Source organism: Apodemus sylvaticus, chromosome 6 (genome assembly GCF_947179515.1).
Source record: "Apodemus sylvaticus chromosome 6, mApoSyl1.1, whole genome shotgun sequence".
NCBI classification, from domain to species: domain Eukaryota; kingdom Metazoa; phylum Chordata; class Mammalia; order Rodentia; family Muridae; genus Apodemus; species Apodemus sylvaticus.
This window is the reverse complement of record NC_067477.1, coordinates 115,602,968-115,626,721: the sequence shown is the minus strand read 5'-3', so window position 1 is coordinate 115,626,721 and position 23,754 is coordinate 115,602,968. Positions and strand designations below refer to the sequence as shown.

The 23,754-nt window shown below is 51.1% G+C and overlaps 3 protein-coding genes across 5 annotated transcripts; 2 read left to right on the top strand and 1 right to left on the bottom strand.

Annotated features, from left to right (window-relative positions):
* Positions 1–146: 146 nt before the first annotated feature.
* Positions 147–4,082, top strand: Preb (prolactin regulatory element binding). Its single transcript, XM_052186246.1, has 9 exons — positions 147–480; positions 1,014–1,203; positions 1,543–1,763; positions 1,938–2,018; positions 2,134–2,258; positions 2,430–2,603; positions 2,751–2,823; positions 2,996–3,155; positions 3,387–4,082. The coding sequence occupies exons 1-9, from the start codon at positions 346–348 to the stop codon at positions 3,479–3,481; spliced, it is 1,254 nt and encodes a 417-aa protein (XP_052042206.1). The 5' UTR covers positions 147–345; the 3' UTR covers positions 3,482–4,082.
* Positions 4,033–9,094, bottom strand: Abhd1 (abhydrolase domain containing 1). Of its 3 annotated transcripts, XM_052186244.1 has the most exons (9): positions 8,878–9,087; positions 6,106–6,266; positions 5,620–5,802; positions 5,438–5,483; positions 5,148–5,260; positions 4,857–5,030; positions 4,673–4,721; positions 4,427–4,592; positions 4,033–4,309 (listed from the first exon to the last, which is right to left on the bottom strand). In XM_052186244.1, the coding sequence occupies exons 1-9, from the start codon at positions 9,013–9,015 to the stop codon at positions 4,101–4,103; spliced, it is 1,239 nt and encodes a 412-aa protein (XP_052042204.1). In that variant the 5' UTR covers positions 9,016–9,087; the 3' UTR covers positions 4,033–4,100. The 3 variants fall into 3 exon arrangements, with proteins under 3 accessions (XP_052042204.1, XP_052042203.1, XP_052042205.1); XM_052186243.1 differs by having other exon boundaries at positions 4,033–4,592; positions 8,878–9,092; XM_052186245.1 differs by lacking the exons at positions 5,148–5,260; positions 5,438–5,483 and having other exon boundaries at positions 4,033–4,592; positions 8,878–9,094.
* A 4,342-nt stretch (positions 9,095–13,436) lies between these two features.
* Cgref1 (cell growth regulator with EF-hand domain 1) lies at positions 13,437–23,046 on the top strand. The gene is made up of 6 exons (XM_052186242.1): positions 13,437–13,547; positions 20,095–20,197; positions 21,579–21,644; positions 21,738–21,808; positions 21,921–22,042; positions 22,218–23,046. Exons 2-6 carry the CDS (start codon positions 20,112–20,114, stop codon positions 22,716–22,718), a joined length of 846 nt encoding a protein of 281 aa, XP_052042202.1. The 5' UTR covers positions 13,437–13,547; positions 20,095–20,111; the 3' UTR covers positions 22,719–23,046.
* Positions 23,047–23,754: the final 708 nt, after the last annotated feature.

Sequence of the window (23,754 nt, the reverse complement as noted above, 5' to 3'; positions counted from 1 at the left end):
CCCTACACAAAGATGGCAGCTTCGCCGTCATTCGGGGCTAGGAACCGGATCAGATGCCACCGTTCCGTGACAGCGCGTCCCGCTAGTGCTGACGCGGATTGACGTCCTGCGCTTGCGCAGAGAAAGCCCAGGAGCACGGCGCGTGCGCATTGAACGCCTGCGAGACCCAGTGTGTCGCGCGAGCGCAGATCGGCGACCTGCGGTGGCTTGAGTGGTGGCAAGTCCACAGTGCTGAGAGGGGTCGCCAGTCTTCCGGGAAACTGTAGCACCAGGTTCCGCCGCTTTCGGAGGCGGGGCGCGGCATGTCTTGGGTTCCGCGGGGCCGGCAGTGAACGCGCGGGCGGGATGGGCCGGCGCCGGGGTGTGGAGCTGTACCGGGCCCCGTTCCCGTTGTACGCGCTTCGGATAGACCCCAAGACTGGGCTGCTCATCGCTGCGGGCGGAGGAGGAGCGGCCAAGACCGGCATAAAGAATGGCGTGGTGAGACGGCAGGGCCACTGGGAACAGGTTATACCGTGGCCGAGGGCGAGTCCAGGGTGGCCGGGGAATGCAGAGGTGAGCCGGACCCCTGCTTTAGACCCTGACCATTTCTAGTGTGAACACCCCGCATTGCCGCTCGGGTGCTGGTTTCACCTGAGCAGAGTGTTTGAGACATCCAAAATTAGACTGAAAGCTGTGCAGCTCTGCGAAGGCTGGACTGTCCACTCACGCCGGATTACGGGAGCTGGTCCAGGGCTCTCACTCTGGCCTTTCCCAGGAAGGCGCGTTGTCTTGTCTGTCCTCAAGCAGCTGGAGACTGGACCTAGTAATCTAAGCCCCGCTCGCTGTCCGAATTGGGGATCTCCAGTAAGAGAATAAGCTCTAAGCAACAGCAACAATCAAAGAAACAAAACAAAACCAAACAAACAAAAAACATGACCTGGAGTTGCGGGAAGCAAAGGCCACAACTGAGACTAGGACTTAATGTGGCTTCCGGGCTGGCCTGAACTTTGCCCACTTTGGTTCCCTCACAGCATTTTCTGCAGCTAGAGCAGATCAACGGGTGCCTGAGCGCCTCCTTGCTGCACTCTCATGACACGGAGACACGGGCCACTATGAATTTAGCGCTAGCTGGTGACATCCTTGCTGCGGGACAGGATGCCCAGTGTCAGCTTCTTCGTTTCCAGGTCCATCAACAGAAGGGCAGTAAAGCAGAGAAGTCAGGTGAGGAGCTTTAGAAAAAAGTCTCTCTGGGCAGTGGCACACGCCTGTAATCCCAGCACTTGGGAGGCAGAGGCAGGCAGATCTCTGAGTTCGAGGCCAGCCTGGTCTACAGAGTGAGTTCCAGGACAGCCAGGGCTATACAGAGAAACCTTGTCTTGAAAAAAACCAAAAATTGAAGGACTGGTTAATATAGACGCACCCAGGTCCAGCTGAGGGTGGTGGTACATATCTGTAGTCTCAGGAGGCAAGAGGATATTTAAGGCTAGCCTGGGGTACCTAGCAAATCCCTGTCTTAAAGAACAACAACAAAAGAAGTCTGGCAGATTGTTTGTGTTGCAGGTTCCAAGGAACAGGGACCCCGACAGAGGAAGGGAGTAGCTCCAGCAGAGAAGAAACCGGGAGCAGAAGTTCACCCGGAAGGGGTGGAACTCAAAGTAAAGAATTTGGAGGCAGTGCAGACAGACTTCAGCAGTGAACCGCTGCAGAAAGTCGTGTGCTTCAACCATGATAACAGCCTGCTTGCCACTGGAGGAGCAGATGGCCATGTTCGTGTCTGGAAGGTGTGGCTTTAGGGACTTAAGGGGGAATATGAATGTCAGTTGCAGTAACACCAAAATTGTGAGAACCTGAATATGCATTCTGTGAAATCTCTGAGTGGCCATTGGGTTAAGAGGGACTGGGACCGCAGTGTCCTCTCTGTCTGGTCTGTAACTGTGATACTGTCGCGGCTGTAGGTACCTAGCCTGGAGAAAGTTCTGGAGTTCAAAGCCCATGAAGGGGAGATTGGAGATTTGGCTTTGGGGCCTGATGGCAAGGTAAGGAGGTGGGGATGTAGGGTGCTGGTGCAGAAGGGGGGGGGCCCGTTGTGCAGCGTGCACGGTACGTAGATGTCCTAACTGTCTATCTTTGGGATCTTCTACTCCTTCCCAGTTGGTTACTGTGGGCTGGGACTTTAAGGCCTCCGTGTGGCAGAAGGATCAACTGGTGACACAGCTACAGTGGCAAGAGAATGGACCCGCCTCGTTTAACACACCGTACCGCTACCAGGCCTGCAGGTGTGCAGGTCACTGGGTAGCTAGCAGGCACACCTCAGCTGGGGAATGGGAAAAGACAGAGGGAGCTGGGGATGGCTGGAGCCTTGTTGGAGGTTGTTCTGGGTATGACCGGGGTGCAGGACACAAACTTGAGGGCTGACAGGAACTGAAAGCCTTTTGCCTGGCCTCCAGGTTTGGGCAGGTTCCAGATCAGCCCGGCGGGCTGCGACTCTTCACAGTGCAGATCCCCCACAAGCGCCTGCGTCAGCCCCCACCCTGCTACCTCACAGCCTGGGACAGTTCCACCTTCTTGCCTCTTCGAACCAGGTCCTGTGGCCATGAAGTCATTTCCTGCCTCAGTGTCAGGTGTGAAGTCCTATTGCCTGGTTGGATGGTGGGTGCCTGAGGGAACTGGGGAATGAACCCTCTCTCAGTCTCTCGGGGACTACTGTTGGGGGAAGGGGGACCCTGCACAAGCGTCCACAACAATGAATCCTCTGTTGTATGTTACAGTGATTCGGGTACCTTCCTAGGCCTGGGCACAGTCACTGGCTCCGTCGCCATCTACATAGCTTTCTCTCTCCAGGTAATAATGGTAGCAGTTGTCACAACCCTATGGGAGGGTTACAAGCTTGCTCTGCCCTGAATACACAGGAAGGATCTAGCCCAGTCCATGGGGGAAGCCTGTGAGGACTGTGGAGTGTGTTTTCCAGAAGGTAGCCTCCAACCTGGCTTTTCCTTACTGCTTTCTTCCCCAGCGCCTGTATTATGTGAAGGAGGCCCATGGCATTGTGGTGACAGATGTGACCTTTCTACCTGAGAAGGGTTGTGGTCCAAAGCTCCTTGGGCCCCATGAAACTGCTCTTTTCTCTGTGGCTGTGGATAGTCGTTGCCAGTTGCACCTGCTGCCCTCACGGCGTGAGTCATTTGTGTGTGTGTGTGTGTGTGTGTGTGTGTGTGTGTGTGTGTGTGTGTGTGTTGGCAGGGAGGGTCCCACTTCATTTTTAGCTATAGCAAAAATTGGCCCCTGGAAAATGGACTGTCTTTATCCATCCATCTGCCCCTCCTTGAATGAAAGAGGTTCAGGGTTCTGGTTTTCAAGCTCCAAAGTATCTTTGCCCACCACTTCTTCCCTCACCCCACCCACAGGAAGTGTTCCTATATGGCTCCTGCTCCTGCTGTGTGTCGGCCTTATTATAGTGACCATCCTGCTGCTCCAGAGTGCCTTCCCGGGGTTTCTTTAACCTCCAGACGATGGGACTCAGCCTTGGACAGTGCCACCTTGCAGAGCAGACTCCTTGAGCCCCACAGCTGAAGCTGCATCTGATGACACTGATGGGTACTGCTTGTCCCCTCAGCCAAAGCTTGCCAGTGGCCTCCCGATCTCGCTGGGTCTTGGGAGCACTGTTTTCACCTGTGGATCCACTTAGGACAGTGCGGTCTGACGCTCAGGCCACACCGCCTGCCTTGTCCCCTCTGCCTCCCAGGGCTCCAGAGTTGGAGCTCTTCCTTTTCTACAAATCTGTGAAGATGTCCGAGAGCCTGGCGGCATGCCATCCTTCCTACAGAAACTGGTCCCCTCCCCTTCCAGCCACCACACAAAGTCCTTGGCTTTGCTGAGACAAAGTCCATGCTGGCACCTGCTCTGAGGGCAGAAAGAGGCACAAGGAAGACCCAGATAGTGGCGATCTGTGAGCTCCTGTGGGTAGCACCAAGGCAGTCAGGCCAGATACACAGTGAGTTCCTGGAGGGTCTGCTGCAGGAAAGGGAGGAAAGGGAAAGGGAACTCAGCTCGTTAGGCACAAAGAGTTGATATTTAATAAAGAGAGAAAGATTGAACCAAGACCCCCAGCAGTCCTCTTGTCAGCTCTTTGCATCTTCAGGAGTGAGTGCTCCCAGGTCAGGCAGCCCCGCCGAGTGCTGGAAGATGGCTCGGGCATACTGATGCAGCACGCGGTTCATATAACAGTGTTGCCAGGGCAGCAGCCCTTCCAGGAAGCCAATGTGGCCACCCCGAGCTGTGATGAGCAGAGCCACATAGGGAGACTTCTGGGCAGCCTGCAGAGGGAAGGCTGGGAGGGAGTCAGAGAGGTCAGAAACTGCCCCGGGGGAGAGCCCAGGCTCATCTCTCAGTACAACCCACATCTGTGCCGTAGCCATGGGGTCCAGGCCTCGTTGCAGCCGCTCACCGTGGACTGGGGAGAAGGGGTCGTCGGCTGCATTGAGGCAGAGGACAGGAGTGTGGATGGCATCTACCTTGGTTCTTGGACTTGCGGCTTGGTAATAAGCCGCACAGTCTTTATACCCAAAAGCCACAGATGTGTAGCGCTCATCCAGCTGTCGGATTGTGCGGGCCTGTGTGGCGGAGGCGGGGTAGGCTATAATGTTAGAACGCAGGAGACCAACGCTGGGGTAAGGGGGTGACGGAGAGATACCTTTATAGCGAAGTCTACATCCAACACCTTTCCAATTGACTTTCTGTTCCTGGAAAAGAATACATCAGAGTTTGAACTCCTGCACCTAGCCCAAAGCTCACAGCTTCTGTCTTCTTACCTCCTTGAGAAAGCCCAGATTGGAACGGACCCAAGCACTGGCAGAGCCTGCCACCTGCTATCCTACCTGGCCACAAGCCGGCAGAGTCCAGCAGTGAGAGGCTGATTGAAGAGCAGTGAGTTGAGTGGGGTCTCCAAGGAGTCAACGGTCTCAAAGGAATCCCAACATGCAGACATGGTCAATCCCGCGGCCAAGCCTCCCGCCTTCCCGGTCCGTGCCAGGTAGTTAAGCACCAGTATCCTGTAACATTGGATGCAGGGTCATGGAAAGTGTTGGCATGGGAACACTGGGACAGAAGAGGAGGAAAAAGACAAGATGAACAACTGGATCTTTGGAATAAACCCAGGCAACTATTACCCTCCAAAAGAGATGCCCACAGCCAGCAGTGGGGCCTGGGAGTAGCGGCGCTTGATGTGTTTCACAACTGCTTCGAGGTCTTCAGTGTAGCTGGCACAGTAAGCCCTGTGAGTCTGGGGGCAAGGCGGGGCACTGGCTAGGGAGGGAGGCTCTTGCCAGAAGGCAGCCAAACAGAAGGGCTCAGGAAGTGGTGAGGGAGGGCAGGGGGTAGGTGAGTAGGTAGAGCCCCAGGGCCAGTGGTCTCGAAAGGGCACAGGCACAGGGCCAGGGAACAGGAGCAGGGGACTCACCAGCAGCTCCTCTCCTCGGCATCCTCGGTTATTAAATACAACAGCCCTGGGGCAACACAGGCTGTGAGCCAGACCCTCCCAAGAAGACCCTCCCCTTAGGCAGCCTTCAGACAGCCCTGTCAAAGAGGGCCGTCAGGGTCACATGTACTTTTCCCTTCCCAAGGTCTGTACCCCATCCTTACCTATAGCCATCCTTCAGAGCTTGGTCAGCTAGGTGTAAGATGTACGGCTCCTGGCTACTGCCGCTGATGCCCGGAAGCAGCAGTACTATGGGCTGCGTGGCAGGGTCCGGGTAGTGACTGCTGTTAGTCTGCTCAGCCCAGTCTAGAAGGAACTGGCCTCCATCTGGGGTCTGGAGGACTTCACTGGGGTTTAGGAGAGATTGCGATACAGAGATGCGATTAGGAGTTGCACTTCGGAGCGCTACCCTGTGACTCACCCCCAAGCTCTGCTGCTTGTCATGGTATCACTTGAAGGCACACTTCATATGAAACAGTAAGGTGACCAGCTAGAGTGGACAGATGAACTATTAACCTTGTGTGGGTGCAAACAGCCTTTCCATATGTCCAGTGACGTACTTTGGGACAAAGATTACCTTCATTTAAAGAGGTGGGTCAGTTTCCCTTAGATACCTGCAGCTTCGTGTTCCTGGTTCTGACCCTTCTTACCTCCGGTAAGGGACCACAGGCTGAGACTGCAGGAGGACTCGAAAGATGGTTTGCAGCCGTCCCTCAAAGCACCACAGTGTGGGGTAGAAAGTCTCCACAGTGACTGGACAATGCTGCTCCAGGAAGGCCAGAAACTGGGGCCCAGCCACCAGACGGGGCCTCTATAATCACACAACACAATTGCCTCTTTTTGTCTTGTCCCAGACACTGGAGGGTAAGTGATCCCTTCCCGGGGAATCCAGCCTTAAGGATAACTGCTTTGCCACAACGAAGTATCCACCACAGTCCAGCCTAGAGTGGTATATGGTGCCCCAAAAAACCTCAGTCCTACAGTGTCACCTCCAGAACTGACCCTGAAGGAAGGACTGCAGCAGTTGACTGGGTGCTGGCTCCCACACTCAGCCTGTCCCCTCAAACCTACCTGTGCTCAAACAGTGTGAGCTGCTCCGTTGGTCCCCTGAGTAAGGCCTGTGATCCGTCCTCTGGCTGGTTGGCGGTTTTGTCTGATTTGGTTTTATTTTTAATTATGGGCCTCTCCTTATGAGCACACAGGTCCAGAGTGTTGATCCTCTAGAGCTGGGGTCACAGGTGGCCGAAGAGAGCCACAGCATGGATGTTGGGGACCAAACTGACCCCAAGGAACAGCAGTACATGCTCTTCAGGGCTGAGACATCTGCCCAGGATGCTTGAGGCCTTGAACTCATCATAATCCTCTTGCCTCTGGGCTAGGCTTGTGTCACCAAGGTGTGCTGATTGGGATTCTTAACCAGGCAAAGAAACCTCTGCCATTCGATCTGACCTTTGCATTATAGCAGCATTATCCAAACACATCACCCTGAAGCTTACCCTGGTCACTCGGGCTCCTGCTGTACCCCCACTGTTTTACACCCCATTGTCTACATATCTCTGCCTTTCTCTAATGTGTGTGCTCAGTGTTGAGGGGCTCCTTTTACAGGGGCTCCTCATATTCTCTTGTGGAGGCCCAGTTCTTAGGCTGTGTTCTACAGGAGGAAGCATCCTAACGTGAACAACTATTTCCTTTCCTCATGCCAACTAGAGAAAAGGGCACGGTGAAGGGACAATAGGGACAAACGAGGTCAGTGGGCAGCAAGCCCTGACTCTCAGCCTCTTTGCTTGGTTCTGCATAGCCATGAAGTAAATGAGCTGGCCTAGCCTCAGCCTTAAGGACACTGTGCTTAAGTCACAAAGTTGAGGACGCCAGCCTCGGACCAGAGTGGGAGGGCTGTGGTAAGATGTAGTAGCTCAGTGGGAAACCCAGACGATCTCCAGCGGTGGAGAAGTAATTTTTTTTAAATCAAGAATTGCACTTGTAAGAAGCGTAATCAGATCGTGTTCTGTCTTAGAGCCCTGCTACTCAGAAGGGGCTAGGCGAATGATGACACTAACAATGTCCAGTTCACACTGTGACTTGGACCCTGGTCCTTAATCCCTGAAATAACAGCAGTGAAATCACTGTGCTATAATGCAGACAAATCCCAAGCTTATTTGATAAGATAGAAGTGAAGGAATTATGACTCTCATAGGTTAGTTGGTCTGCCCAAAGACAGAGAAAACAAGAACAAAGCACAGTTAATATTTATGGTTATCAGCAATAATAACTTGTAAGTAAAATTTATGGAAAGCTCATTGCATTCCAGGTATTATGCTGAGTAAGCATTTTATGCGATTTTTTTTATATATATTTTAAATTTTACTATTTATATTTTAGATTTATTTTTATTTACTATGTGGGAGTGTTTGCCTACATGTATGTTTGTGTACTACCCTTATGCCTGGAAGCCAGAGAGGGTGTCATAGACAGTTGTGAACTGGAAGTGCCAGGAAGTGCCATGCGGTTGCCAGGGACAGAACCTGGGTGCCCAAAAGCATTCAACCACCTCCTTACATTACCTTCATCTACAAGTGACTGTCTCTGAAACAGGCCCCATGACCCCAGAGTATGGACACAGGGCCTTGTTATGTTGCCTGTAGGCCAGAATGGCTCAAAACTCTCGGGCTCAAGTCATCCTCCTGTCACAGCCTTCCCAGTAGCCAGGAGTAAGCATTTAACTCCTATAGATCTTTTATAACAAGTTGAATCAATAGCTTTCTTGTTAGACTCAGTTTACCTAAGTAGATCTTAATGAGATAAAAACCTTAGCTTTCCTGGATATGTAGATTGTTTATTTTATCTACATTTCAATTTGATCAAATTGATCAAAAACAACCTGTTAAGACTTCTCAGCATTGTGTACACGAAGAGTCTGGAACTCAGAACAGGCCTGAGTGTGTAGAGAATTACCCATCTGTCCTAAGCTTGGCAGGGACCTCAGCCAGTCCTCAAGAGAGAGGAGGCCCTGCTAAGCTGATGGAGCGGGGCCAGCACCACACGGGCATCCGTTCCACTATTCTGTACAGCTCGCGAACATAATCCACATATTTTAGTTAGACCACCTAAAAAGAAAAGAAAAGCAGAAAGCCCGCACCGCTGACACTTGAGGATACCCCTCTACCCCACCTTTATGCAAAGGTCAGTCAACAGTATAGGGGGAGAACCTTCCTGTGCTCAAAAAACCCAGCTGGCGGGGGCAGATTCCAAGAATCTAAAAGACGCAGAACCGGCTCAGTAGGTCGTAATAGCAAAATTCACATGGCGCCGCAGAACCAACTACCGGAGCTTTCGGAAAGGGCTCGAGCCCAGGCTGCAGACTACCCCGTACACTCCAGTACCCCAAGCACGAAGCACGCCGCCACCGCTCGGTCCTCACCCACCTGGGGCACACATGCCCAGTAGTAGCCCAAGTAGAGAGCAACGCCAAGAGCTAAGAGCAGAGAGATGGTGTCTGACCAGGTGCGGTTCTGCGGGCTCAGAGAGGAGCTCAGCATCTTGGTTAGGTAGGGGTGTCCCATTTCCCAGGCTCCCGGCTGCCTCTAGCTCCTGAACTTTGACTCTTCCGCTTGCGGTTTGTCGTGCACCCGCCTCTTGCAAGCCATTGGCAGGCGTCTGCAGGTCCACCCGCAGTCGGCCCCTCCTACCGCCTGTCCGGAGGCGAGGGGCGGTGTCTGGCTGTTAGCCGACCCTCACAAGCACCAGCGGCAGTAGCCGAATCACCCCACACCCTACCCCGCCCCACCCCACCCACACACACACTCCTGCTTCCCCGTAGTGGTGAAAAGCACTGAAGCCCTAGGGCAAGCAGCGCCCCCGCAGCTGCCGTATCTGGATGGCGAAGGCTGCATCAGGCACCCTGGGAAGGTCCCGCAGCCTCTCCTGTGGCTCAGTCACTGAGAACAGCCTTTCACCGTGACCCTCACACACTGGGCAAACGCACTGCCCAACAAATTGATACGTACTCAGGTTTCCGCCGCTTGGTGGTGACATTCTACTCCCTAGGTTAAATGTCTCTGCGTGGTCTTTTACAATCCCCACCGACAGAAAGGGCGCAACAAGATTTACTCAGCTGTGTAGCAGGCATTGGATATAAACGCACCAGGGACCCTGTCCCTGTTTTTATTAGGGTACTTGAATAGTGACTGCAGTAGAACTTGGCTTCCCACGGTACCTGTAGACTAGAATCATCTGGGAAGTTGTACAGCTCCTAGTCCAGATAAATCAACATATGTAATTAAAAAAAAAAAAACAAAAACAAAACAAAAAAAAAAAACTATGAGATCTGAATGTTCCCTAGCCCAAACACTTAAGACAGAAAAAGAGAGTACTCCTTGCTGCTATTTGGGGGCAGGCGAGAATGACACCCATACTTTCAGTGGCCGAAAATGAGTAGGAGTTTCCCAGGCAAGTGGGAGGAAAAGTGCTAACTTCGGGATAAGTGAAAATGTGGAGTTAGGGGCTTTCTTACAGAAGCCAAAAAGAAGTGTGTGGAGGGGTGTGAGGGTACGGCTTCCTGAGGGCAGAGGAACCCATCAAAGGGCCAGAGCAGAGAGCCAAGAAAGGGAGGGGGCCTGGGGAGGGGGGGAAGAGGGAGAGAGAGGGGAGGTGTCCAGAAGAAACCCTCAGGGTACTTAGGGAAGGAAGTCGGGGAGGCTGGAGAGATGGCTCAGAGGTTAGGAGCACTGACTGCTCTTCCAGAGGTCCTGAATTTAATTCCCAGCAACCACATGGTGGCTCACAACCATCTGTAATGGGATCTGATGCCCTCTTCTGGTGTGTCTGAGACAGCAACAGTGTACTTACATATAGTAGTTTGTAAGTAATAAATCTTAGGAGGTGGCAATCGGACACTGTTAAGAGCACTCGGGCACAGAAAACAGCTGGCTGTAGTGGGGCACTGCCCAGGAGATAAATGAAGATCTTCAAGATAGAAGGCAGACTTGGCAGGACTCCAGTAGGTTAAGCTTGGGAGACCACAGCAGGGAAAGGCTAGAAGAGGAAGATAAAGTTGATACGTGTTCTGTTCTCTTAGACTCTGTACCTTTCTATCTGTGTCTGTTAGTCAGGGGCCCAGGTTCTTTACCTTTCCCCTGAAACCCAAAGTCCACTCTCTCAAGCAACTAAGGACCGACCGCCTGTGTGCTCTTCCAGAGGTCCTGAGTTTAATTCCCAGCAATTCCCAGATTCACTTGTATCTGGCTCATCCTAGCCCTGCCCCTGCCTTGTGTTTCCCTCAGAAAAAGACTACAGACTGTGCCTGCCCTTTGCCCCTGTCTGGCTTCTAAAGGACATTGGTGCTTTCCTCTTGAGACTGTGCAAAGCTTTTCTTTTTTTTCTTAAAGAATTATTTATTTATTTTATATGATTGCACTGTAGCTGTCTTCAAACATACCAGAAGAGGACATGAGATCCCATTATAGATGGTTGTGAGCCACCATGTGGTTTCTGGGATTTGAACTCATGACCTCTGGAAGAGCAGAGGTGCTCTTAAGCACTGAGACATCTCTCCAGCCTCCCCCACCTCCTCCTCCCAGCCCTCAAAGCTTGTCTTGACTTTTGTCTCCAAGGTAACTCAAGATCATTATACTTTTTCCTTAAAAGTGTTGACTCCCTTTAGTGCCAGCACCCAGCCACAAAACCCAGAACTAGGCACAAATCAATAGTATATTCAGTTCCTGAGGGCAAGGCCTTTTAGACTGGGCTTAGATATCTTGGAGTCATTTCCATTTAGTTGGAGTGGTTTGGTTTGGTTTGGTTTGGTTGGTTGATTTATTTTGTTTTGGTTTGGTTTTTTGAGACAGGGTTTCTCTGTATAGCTACGGCTGTCCTGAAAAATCTCACTCTTGTAGACCAGGCTGGCCTGAAACTCAACTCACTGAAATCTGCCTGCCTCTGCCTCCAAAGTAATGGAATTAAAGGCAAGTGCCACCGTCGCCTGGCTTGTTTAGCTTTCGAGACAGGGCCTCTCTGTGTATCCTTGCAAGGCCCAGTGACTGCTAAGTAGACCAGGCTAGCCTTGAACTTGAAGTGTGCTGGGGCTACAAGTATAAACCTAACCATTTTGCTTGGCATCATCAGCATTTACCTGATCCATTCGTTAGGTGAGCTGGTTTTACAGAGTGTTACAGACTGGATGTTCTGATGGGAATGTACACCCACAGCCTGGACACAAGAATCAAGGGGTCACCAGAGTGATTTCCTGAGGGTCTATGTGTGCCTCGCCCAGAGCTTCTGATGGTTTGTTGGAGGTTTTCAGCAGCGTTCATAGCCACACTATCATCACGTAGTGATCCATAACAAAATACCAAAGACTGGACAGTTTTTAAAGATTAATTTTTGTTGTGTCTTTGCATGTGTTTGTATGTCCATGCTTGTGTGTTGAAGTGCATGTGAGTGCAGGCGTCTGGGGAGGTCAGAGAAGGGCACTGGCTTTCCTGGAGCCGAAATTCTAGGTGGTGTGAGCCACCTGTCATGGGCGCTGGGATCCAAACTCGGATTCTGTGCAGGAGTACACTGTGCTCTCTCAACGCCTAAGCCCATCTCGCTGGCCCTACACCGCACAACTTACAAACAATAAGAACGCATTGCTCACAGATTTGGAATGTGAAAAGTCCAGGAGCCGTGGAGTAGCAGGGCCTAGAGTCTGACCATGGCCTGCTCTTCATGAATGATGCGATTCATGTGCCCTTATGGCGGAAAGAACAGAAGGTCAGGAGAGCAAGAGAACGAATGATCTGCCCGTGAGCCCCTGACAGATACTGACGGGGTTGTCAGGGGTCACACACGGGCAAAATGGAGAGTGGGGAGGGGATCCCAAGGAACACCAGTGTGCACCAGACTGACCAGACAGGAGGAACGGCATGGTGGAAAACAGTGGCACTGAGCCAAGCCAACCATGCCCAACAGTGCCCCGCCCCCCACAAACAAAGGCCAATCTGAGGGCTTGTGGCTGTGATGGCTGCTGACTGAAGGTCCTGACGCATGAAGTCATTTAAAAAAAAATACAAACAAACAAACTAAGTCCATGGGCCAGTGGGTGAGGAGAGGCCCAGAGCTGGGGCAGAGGGACTCGCCACGCCACCGGGACCCGTGGCCACAGAGCTGCAGTATCTACGCTGGAAAACTTCTGTTCCTATGGCCATGGTTTCTTCTGGCACATGGCCCTTCATGCCTCTCCCTCACCCAGAGCCTTTCCTTCTTACTGTGCATGGTCCCAGTGACACTGATACCTTCCCTGGAATCTCAGCCCTACCAACTTGAGAGGACTTTGTTCCGATGCCGTGATAACTATAACCTGTTGACACTCGATACTGTCACGCTACTAGATAATCGGCCAGGTATGGGTCACACTGCTCTTTCCAGTGAAGGCCACAATCACACATCCTAACAGTAAGTCATTCTATTTAGTCACAAACGAGTTTCTCACATAAAGCCAGTGACACCCACACAGCATACTCAAAGGCATTTTTTAATGAGCACCAACTTCGCATCTGTCTAGTGTTAGCTATTTCTGTCTCTGTCATACAACACCCCTGCCTCATCAATCCATGTCTATGTGTCTATCTCATACACACATGCACATCAGTCAGTCTCACCGTTCTGTGACTCTATATCCACAGACCCAACTCACTACTCTGACTCTGTCTCTTGCATACATGCCTCAAATAGACGCTTCACCAACCGCCCACATTCACAAATCCTTCCCAGCCTGTCCTACACACATACTCGGAACCAGTCTGCTTCCATCTGAGTCACAGTGACAATCTCTGAGGACCCCATCCATCTTCCCTCGGATCCACATGGAGCAAGGCCAGGTGGAGGCGCTGCGGGGCAGGTCTGGCCAAGGCAGGGCGGTGGCCCTCCCGTGGCTGTCACTGGATCCGGACTGTGCCCGGGCATGGGCGGCGGCTGCAGCCGGGAGGGAGGGCGACGTGGAATGGCCACGTGGAGCCGCCCGGGGGAGGGCCGGCTGCGGGCAGCCGGGCGAGGGCGACGCGGTGTCTAGAGAGCGCACGAAGCCGAAGCCGGAGCCCCAGCGCCGCCGCAGCAGGTGGGTCGGACTCCGGCAGGGGCCAGGGCTCAGCGGGCTGCGGGGGCACCGGTACCTTGGAGGTGAGGGTGGAGACCTTTTGCTGGCATGCAAAAGGTTGGGATGCAGAGAGCCCAGTCCTCTATATCCCCTGCGGCTTGGACTCGGCTGGAGAGGTGGCCCTGGCCTCCTAGGACCACTGGGGAAGAGGTCATCCCTGAGAACAGAGAGGAAAGGTGGCAAGCGCTTCCGAGGCCCCTGGATTTGATGACAGGTCCAAGAGTCCTGGCCGGCAGCAGCGGTGTTTCGAGTAGACAGGGTGCCACCTCATTCAATAGATGGAGATGATTGAAGGACACTGTCCGTTGTCATCCAACTGTAGGTGGCTGATCTCAGGCTAGCTCAGGTGTGTGCCCTTTGGCTCTATATAGCTGCAGTCATTTAAGACTCCCCTCCTAGACCCGGACACTAAGGGCTAAATCAAGGGAGATGATTCAATAACTTCTCCACTTAGAAATGCAATGGATGCCCTTCATGGAAGGAGCTCCTGTCCGGGAAAGTGTCAGGAGTGGCATTATGGCTATTTGGCAAGAGTGCTGTGACAGAAATGTCTGTGTGGCATGAGAAGCCGCTTGAGATAAGACCCCTGCCACCTCGTGAGACATCTGCTGGCCCTAGCTTAACCTACACTCTCTCACTGCATCCCCCCCAAGTCCCTAGGAAACATCGTTATCTTAAAAATGAAGACCCCAGGGCCAAGAGAGGTTAAGACACCTGCCTGGACCACGTCAGAGTGCAGAGCCAGGGGCTGACCAATGGTCCCACTTCAAGGCCAAAGTCTCCTTCTGCGAGCTAGGGCAAAGGCTTAAAGAAATTTAAGGCAGAAGGTCATTGTGGAAGTGTGTGTGTGTGTGTGTGTGTGTGTGTGTGTGTGTGTGTCTGACTTGAATAACTTCGATGAATTATATCACAACTGTTAACGAGCAAGTACAGTGGTTTTTAGGTATTTATTAGGATAGTTATGTTTGTGCATGTTATAATTATGGAGAATGACTAGGACCATTTTTATTTTATAAGCAGTTATTCAATGACCACGCTATTTCTGTTACAAAAGCTCTTACAAGTACCTAACGCAGTGTAAGTACGGCTAAGTCCTATTACACTCATCCCGTGGAAGTTTGGTTTAAACAACGGCTGGAAGCATCGATAAAACATTAGACTCCAAATCCCCATGCAGTGCCTTTAATATCTGAGGTATAGACTGCAACTGAATGCTCAGGTTATCAGGCAGGTCCACCTTGAAGGCGAAACAGGTTTGAACAAAAACACTGAGAATATTAAATAAGAAAAACTAGGGAGCAGCCATTCGAAGCAGTGTTCGCTACACTGGAGTGCTGGTGGGTGAGACAGAGATGGCGCCATACCTGAACGCTGGTGGGAACACGGTGGGCGACCATGAGGAAAACAAAGAGCCACCAAAGGTTCTGGAGTTGTGGGCTGCGGTGGCGCACCCCGGTAATTCCAGTCCTGGGATCACGAGTTTAGGGTTAGCCTCAGCTACACGATGAATTGGAGATGAATTTGAGGCCAACCTGGAATACACGAGACCCTGTGGGATTTTTACTTAATTAATCAATCAAATAATTAGTTGAAACGGGGTCTTTCTGTAGTCTCGGTCTTCTGGGACTTGTTTTGTAGGCCAGGCTGGCCCGGAACTCAAGAGATCTGCTTGTCTCTGCTGGCCAAGGATCAGGAGTAAAGGCCTGTGTCATCCATCACCTTTATTGTTTTCAGTGTGTGTGTGGGGGGGGGGGGCTGCATGTATGTTTGTCTATCACTTGTGTGCAGTGCCCTGAAAGGACAGAGTAGGACAGAAGAGGGCCTCAGGTCCTCTGGAACTGGAGTTACAGATGTTGGTTAGCTAACGTGTACTGAAAACTGAACCAGTGCTCTTAACAGATGAGCTATCTTTCTAGCCCCCATTGCTTTTAAAAAAGATTTTGAAGGAGCCAGCAAAATGGGTTGAGGGACTTGCAAGCAAGCCTGGGAACCTGATATCCCACTAGGTGGCAGGAGAGAGCCAGTTCCCAAGAGCTGACCTCTGACCTCCACAGGGGCACCCGGCACACACTGGCCTACACTTAAGCATGCATAAACTCAACAATAAAACAATAAAGTAAACAATTAAAAACTGTTTCTGAAGCAACGGAGTTCTATCAAAGGAATGCTTATATGATGTGTGTATAAAGATAACACCAGAGGCTAGGACAACAGATTGTGTGTGTGTGTGTGTGTGTGTGTGTGTGTGTGTGTGTGTGTGTGTGTAGGAATTCACTATTCACATACTATTTTCTGTAATCCCATGACACTGGTTCTTGATTCTGTCCACTACACACACTAAATAGTTACCTGTGTAAAGGACTCACAGGACAGAGGACAGTGTTTGATTCACATGGGGAAGAGTGTTCAGAATCATCATTGATTTATAGATCCCAGAGCGGAGATGGTTGATGCTTTCAAGACAGCAGAACAACAGACAGCAAGGCCTGTGTGGCTAAGTAGATTCACACTTACCAAGCCAGCTTTGACAGAGCTGGCATTTGGATTATTAAGATTACTTAACAAGCCACTCAAAACCTAACGGTTTGGATCCAAGGGTAGAGGAGAGCCTCTGAGTCCTTCAGAATCCCCACCCCCACCCCAGGCCTTCAGAAGGGCCCAATATGTGACAGCTGCTCTCCCTACTAGTGCTCGCAAATGGTCTCAAGCCTCGCAGCCCCAGGCATGTTGCATGCACAGAGCGGGATGCCGGCAGCTGGAGTGCTTGCCTAGCTGCTCCTCGGCAAACTAGATCATCTTACTGATGCTTAGTACCGGCTGGGCTCTGGGAATCCTGCATAGGTCAGAAAGCAGTGTATCACAGCTGTTTATGGTAGCATGCGCCTGTGATTCTGGCAGGGCAGGAGGCCATCCAGGGAGACACTGTTTCGTCAAGACAACCAGAGCTAGGTGTGGAGCTGCATGAGTGTAATGCCTGTTCTTGGGAGTCTAAGACAAGAGGATTTCAGTGAGTTTAAGGCTAGCCTGGGCTACATAGCAAGACCTTGTTTCATAAAACCACCAAAACAACTTAGTAGCTTCAGATGACCTTATCTTTACTCAGTGACGCCCTCCAGGCAGGTCAGTGGAGTCCAGCTTTCTTCCACTCACACTGTTGGCTAGGACCCCTGGAAGGCTCGCAATTGGAAATGGAAGTCTGTCTTGGTGGGTTAGGGCAGGCACCAAGATCTCTAAGGTTTTTTTTGGTTTGCTTTGTTTTGTTTTTTGTTTATTTGTTTGTTTGTTGAGACACAGAGAGACTGACACACACCCAGACCTGGCGGTCTTTTCAGCCATCCTAGTCACCTGGAAGTCAGCCATTAAGTCCAAACATGCAAGAAGAGGTGACTTAGACTCCAGGGTTAGTGGGAAGGAAAGTAAGAACAAACGGTAGACATGGGCCAGCAAGATGGATGGCAAAGGCCTTTGACCTGCATTTGATCCCCTAGACCGACCTGCAGAGAACTGATTCCTGAAAGTTGTTCTCTGACCTCCACTGAGGCACACATGCCCACAGATGGGCACACACATGTGTGTGCGTACACACACATATACCCACATACACACCACCACCACCAACAACAAAATAAACAAAACTGTTTTGGGGGGCCCTTGCAGTCAGCCTAATGGGTGAATGGATTAGTGGGTAGAGGGGTACTTCCTGCTGCTCCCAAACTGCCACCAGTTTGTCTTCAGAGCTCTTCTAGAAAGCAGCCTTAGAGGCTAGTCTAGATAACAAACAAGTGTTGGCAGTTCTGAGGGGTTTAAATTACAGGGAGTGAGTCTCTGGAACACATGGGGAGGGAGGGCTGACTTGAAGGACTCGGGTGGGAAGGCCTGGAGGGAAGGGGTGTGTGTATGTGCGTGTGTGTGTGTGTGTGTGTGTGTGTGTGTGTGTGTGTGTGTGTGTGTAGCCGCCGCAGAGCAGCCAAGACAACTTCTGGAAGGCAAGAGCCTCATCTCATTTAGCTACCCCCCACCCCCTCAACCACCCCTCTCCCCACCCCCACCCCCATGGCACCAGGGAAGTGCTCTGTCAGCCTGCATTGCACATGGGGACCTGCGACAGGTCAGGCGGCCAGACCACTGCGAGGCAGAGCTTGCTCTGGGACCTGGCAGCCTTCAGTTAGGGCCCTCATGCTCCACCTTTGACTCCACCTCTGTTCCTAGCAATTCCGTATTTCTGTGCTCCTTTCTTCCTCTCAGTCAGGATCTTACAGCATTGCCTAGGCTGGTGATAAGACAGAGCTTCACTTATAAGTAGGAACTTAAGAAAGAGTAAAGGCTGGAGAGATGCTCAACAATTCATGGGACCTGTTGTCGCTCTGGCAGAGGACCTAAATTCGGTTTCAGCATCCACATCAATCTGTGGGTTGTGACCCATTGGGGGTCAAATGACCCTTTTACAGGGGTTGCATATCAGATATCCTGTATATCAGATGTCTGCATTATACTACATAGCAGTAGCAAAATGAGTTACGAAGTAGCATCAAAAACAATTTTATGGTTGAGGGTGGATAAGTTATTCTCTCCAGACGAAAATGAGCCAATTCAAGTTGAATTAAAGTACATAAAGACAGGTTTATTGGGGTGCAGCTCTTAGGCGGGTTCACTGGTCCCAAGAAACAAGGCCAGGGGAGTTGTCATGGGAAAGGAGACAGAGGGGAAAGGCAGAGAGAGAGAAAGAAAGCTTGTAAACAGAGGGAGAGAGAAAATGCAGAGAGGACGAGGGGGGAGGGAGAGGGGGTGGAGGGAGGGAGAGGGACAGGAGGGGGGGTCCAACCCCTAGGCTGAAAAGGTCAGGGCAGAGGGCAGGGATGCCAGCCATGCCTGTAGCAGGTAGGGACTGAGGGGTGCTGGGAGAACTTGGAGGTCAGGTCTGCTTTGATATGTAAAATATGAAGCTCAGCAATTTGTCCTGGGTCTGACTCAAAACAGGGTCAGTACAACATGAGGAACTGTATTAAAGGGCAATAGCATTAGGAAAACTGAGAGCCACTCATCCACATGGTGGTTCACAGCTACCTGTAATTCCAGTTCAGGGGATCTGATGTCCTCTTCTGATCTCTTTGGGCACCAGGTACACATAAACACATGCAGATGAAACACTCATACATACATACATACATACATACACACACACATACACACATACATACATACATACTTACATACATACATACATACTTACACTCTTTCAAAGTATTTTATTTATTTATTTATTTATTTATTTATTTATTTATTTATTTATTTATTTTTGGTTTTTGGAGACAGCATCTCTCTGTGTGGCCCTGGCTGTCTTGGAACTTGTTCTGTCGAACAAACTGGCTTTGAACTCACAAAGGCCCACCTGCCTTTTCCTCCAGAGTTCTGGGATTAAAAGTGTGCACTACCACCACCGGGAAAAAATCTTTTAAAAATAAGCAGCCTGGCAGTGCACTTTCAGTGGTAGAACATTTGACCTGCAAGCATGAAGGCTTGGGTTTGGCCCCCAGCACTGAAAAAAACAAAGAAATGGGGCCTGGAGAGATGGTTCAGTGGTTAAGAGCACTGACTGCTCTTCCAGAGGTCCTGAGTTCAATTCCCAGCAACCACATGGTGGCTCACAACACAACCATCTGTAATGGGATCTGATGCCCTCTTCTGGTGTGTCCGAAGAGACTGACTATGTGTTCACATACATAAAATAAATAAATCTTTGAAAAACAAAGAAATGAACAGCCAGACATGATGGCACATATCTGCAGTCCCAGCACTGGAAAGCAGTGGGGCGGGCAAGCTGGGCTACTTAGTGAAAAATGTGTGTTTGGAAGCTCGCATGCTGTGTACACATCCCCAGGACAAACCAGAGCGCTTTGTGCCTTGTGTTATCAATTGACTCATTTCATATCTGACTATTTCCATATTTCCATTTCCAGATATGCATGACATATGTAGAGACAGCAAGGCTGGTCTTGAACTCACAGTCCCCCTGCCTCCCACTCCCGAGTGCTGGGATCATGGGGCATGTGCCACCACACCAGGCCTCAGTCAGTTTTTTTCATAAATACAGACTAGCAGTCCATCTCCTTCTCAGTCTCTTTGTTTACGTTTTCATCTTCAGTGAGTCCCAGCATCCTAATCTATCCTTTTATCGTCTGTAAATAAAGTGGCTTGCCCTAGAGCAGAGACACTGACAAAGCACTTAGGTGGGCCAGAAGGACATAAGAAGGAGCCCTCACACCCAGAGCCACCCCCCACAGTTCACTTTATATACTGGAGCAGGATTTATATATTTTCTTACATGCAGGACTTATCTTGAGTTCCTTGGAAGGTTGCCCATGGTATGCATAGTCCTTCCTGAGCAGGCATCTCTTCTCCTATGCTGCATGGTTTCACATGCACGGAGGGAAGCCATTTCTGTCCGAGCCGACTGACCCCTAACACTGTGGCAGACACCCCTTCCCTGACTCCCCGATTCTGTTCCTAGCTCCAGTCTCCAGCAGGATGTTCCGGTGGCTGATGCAAGCACTGGTGCTGCCCCTGGTGCTTCTCCCTTTGGGTCAAGCTGCTCCCAAGGATGGAGTTGCAAGGTAAGGGAATTAGGAGGGCAGGGCTGGGTCAGGGAGAGTTCTGGAAAGATGTTGGGACTCTGGGGAAGCCAGAAGCCTGCAGAAGTATAGCCTCCACCATTCCCGGGTACAGCACCCCAATTTCTTGCCTTTTGATCATCAGAACGCCCCAAGTAGGGCCTTAGTGCATGCTTGTAGAACTCTTCGCAGCCAAGAGTTCAGCTCCAGTCTGGTGTGAAGCATCTGAAGGAAGCCAGGAACGCAGACAGGGACTGTCATCTTAGAATCCAGACCTGCCCCTGGGAATGCCAAGGAGATGGACACCATTAGCTTAATGTCTCTGCCTTACTAGAACTGCTTTCTTACAGTCAGTATGTGCATTGGGATCATGGGAAAGTGGAGGGCTGGCCACTGTGACCAAACTGGCTGGGACAACTCCTGTCACTTGTGCATCCCAGGCTGATGTGGGCAAACAGTAGCCACATGCAGAAGTAGGAATACTTGAGATCCTGGGCAGACTTAAAGTCTGGGCTGGCATTCATACCCTCTGTTTGGAAAAGAAAGAGGCATGATGTGTCAAGGAGCAATGGGTCTGCAGAATGCTGGGCATTGCTACCTGCTTTCCTCAGCCTGAGATCTGCTCCTTGGAGCAGATCCTGGCACTGGAGAAGGAAGACCAAGAAACCATTATGTCTTGACACTCACTGGCCCATTGTCTTGGCCCTCTATGGTGTGTCTGCTATGGAAGCCTCAACCTCACTAGGCAGTTTCTTTGTTTAAATTTGGTTTTGTAAAGATGTATTTATTTATTTTATGTATACAAGTACAGTTGCTGTACTCTTCAGACACACCAGAAGAGGGTGTCAGATTCCATTACAGATGGTTGTGAGTCACCATGTGGTTGCTGGGAATTGAACTCAGGACTTCTGGAAGAGCAGTCAGTGCTCTTAACCTCAGAACCATCTCTCCAGCCCAGCATTTTCTTTTTAGCTCTTTATTTATTTACGTGCGTATGTCTGTGTGTACATGGGTAGGGGTGGGGGGATCTACATGCAGGATCTAGAAGAGGTTAGATCCCCTGAAGTTGAAGTTATAGATAGTTGTGAACCACGTAATATGGGTACTTGATTTGAACTCAGGTCCTCTCGAAGAGCGACAAGTGGTCTTGACCACTGGAAAAGCTTGCCAGTCCCTTCTTTGTGTTTTCTAAAGTTAACTAAGGTAACCTGAGCTGCAAAAACAGCTTTAGGAATTAAGGTTCTGTTACCACTGACACTCGAAGAGCTTTTTCCCTGCAGCCTTTTCTGGGGGTTTGGAGGGACACCTCCCTTTGAGTCTGAGGTAACATCTGCCAAGTGGCTGCTAAGCTGGTCTATGGGCTGCTGCTTCTCTTCTGTTCTAGGTTGGACCCTGAGGTGCAACAGCAGCTCACACCCAACCCCTTCCAGCCAGGCCCTGAGCAGCTCCGGTAAGTAAGCTGGGGGCTTTCAGCAGATAGTAACTGGACAAGTGGCAGGTCACAGATAGGAGTCTCCCGGCTGAATTTCCACTTTTTCAACAGACGCCTGCAGAATTACCTCAAGGGACTAGAGAAGATGGAAGAGGATCCTGAACACATGAACCGGGAACAAGGTGAAGGCCTGGCGCTGGGCACCGGGCCTGGGAGGCTCCCAGGAATAGAAGTGGGGCTGGGCGTGGCTGCCCGTGGGTTCTTGCTTTCTCTAACCCAGAGTCTCTTCCATAGTCCTGCTCTCCATCTTTGCTCTTCACGACTATGACCAGAATGGACATCTGGACGGCCTGGAGCTCTTGTCCATGCTGACAGCAGCTCTGGCCCCTGGAGCTGCACACTTTCCCATCAACCCGGTAAGCGCTGCTGGAAACCATACGACTAGGTGCTCGGAGCTCTGGCCCTTTTCTACATGATTTTTGGTAGACTCCTGGTAGAAAGGAAGCTCGGAGCCTATGTGGCAGGGACGAGAGCCTATGTGTTGGAGAGCGGCTGGGTCCCTGGAAGTATCTATGGTAACTGTTTCCACAGGTGATCCTGGTAGTAGACGCGGTGCTTGAGACCCAGGACCTGGATGGAGACGGGCTCATGACTCCTGCGGAGCTCATCAACTTCCCAGGAGAAGCCCCCAAGCACGCAGAGGCCCTTCCGTCAGCTCTTCAGGAGCCACAGCCTGCTGGGAGCCAGCCGCTGTTAGCTAATGGTTCCCTGCAGCCAGAAACCCAGCAGGCCCTGGGGACTAAAGAAGAAATTAAGGGCCAGGCAGAGGCCAAAGGGGCATCCTTGGAGCCCGAAGAGGAGGCTGGACATCAGATAGAGGCTAAAGTCGATACCCTAAGCCCTGAAGGGGAGGCTAGGGGACAGGCAGAGTCTGAAGGAGATGTCCCAGGTCCCGGAGAGGATGCTGAGGGACAGGTGGAACGCAAGGACAACGAAAAAGCCGTAGACCTGCCCGTGGAAACACTGGAGACCTTGAGCACCCCGAATGAGGCTGAGGCTCACAGCATCCAACTGGAGAACGACGAGATATGAGCCAGACAGCATAGGCTCAGGTCCCTCCACGCCTCGGTGCAGAGCAGAAGCATCAAGTGTGAATACGGTGGGATTAGAGCCACCTCTGATGTGGGGACGGTGGCGCAAGCTAGTAATCCCAGGAGCGTTCGGAGCTCCGGGCTAGCCTAGGCTACATAGCAAGTTTGAAGCCAGGCTAGGCTACTTCGTAAGACCCTGTCTTGATGATGGGGGAAAGAAAAGCACTCCCACGTCTCCTTTCTGGCTTCAGTAGGAAGCAGGACCTTCTGTGCAGTTCACGGAGACCATAAGCTGAGAGGCAGCTTTCAGGCCCTAAACAACCAATAAAGATCAGAATGAATCTGTCTCCAGAGTCACGTGTCCTTGGTCCAGCCTACCCAGACCCTTGACCTCAGAACACAAGGGTTTGGGGACTGGACAAACCTCTTGAAGGGAAGGAGACCTAGCTTTCTCAGGGTTTCTGGCCAGGAGTGCTGAGATACACTAGCCACAGCCAGCTACAACAATCCCAGGAAGAAAGGTCAGCAGTGGCACAGGCCTTTAATCCCAGCACTTAGGAGGCAGAGGCAGGTGGTCTCTGTGAGTTCAAGGCCAACTGATCTACAGTGTGGGTTCCAGGATAGCTAGGGCTGTTGTAAAGAGAAACCCTGTCTCAAAAAAATTCAAATCAAGCCAGGCAGTGGTGGCGCATGCCTGTAATCCCAGAACTTGGGAGACAGAGGCAGGCAGATTTCTGTGTTCGAGGCCAGCCTGGTCTACAGAGTGAGTTCCAGGACAGCCAGGGCTACACAGAGAAACCCTGTCTCAAAAAACCAAAATAAATAAATAATAAATAAAATAAAAATAAAAATACTACTACTATGACCACCACTACTACAAATAATAATAATAATATCAGCAATACTAACAACAATAATAAAAGAAAGGAAGCTAGCTAGCTTAGTCTATCTTGGGAGCACAACATTCTACTGGAGTTCCCTCTCCACTTCCTGTTCAGACCTCTGCTCAGTGAAACCCAAGGCAGACAATGGTCCCC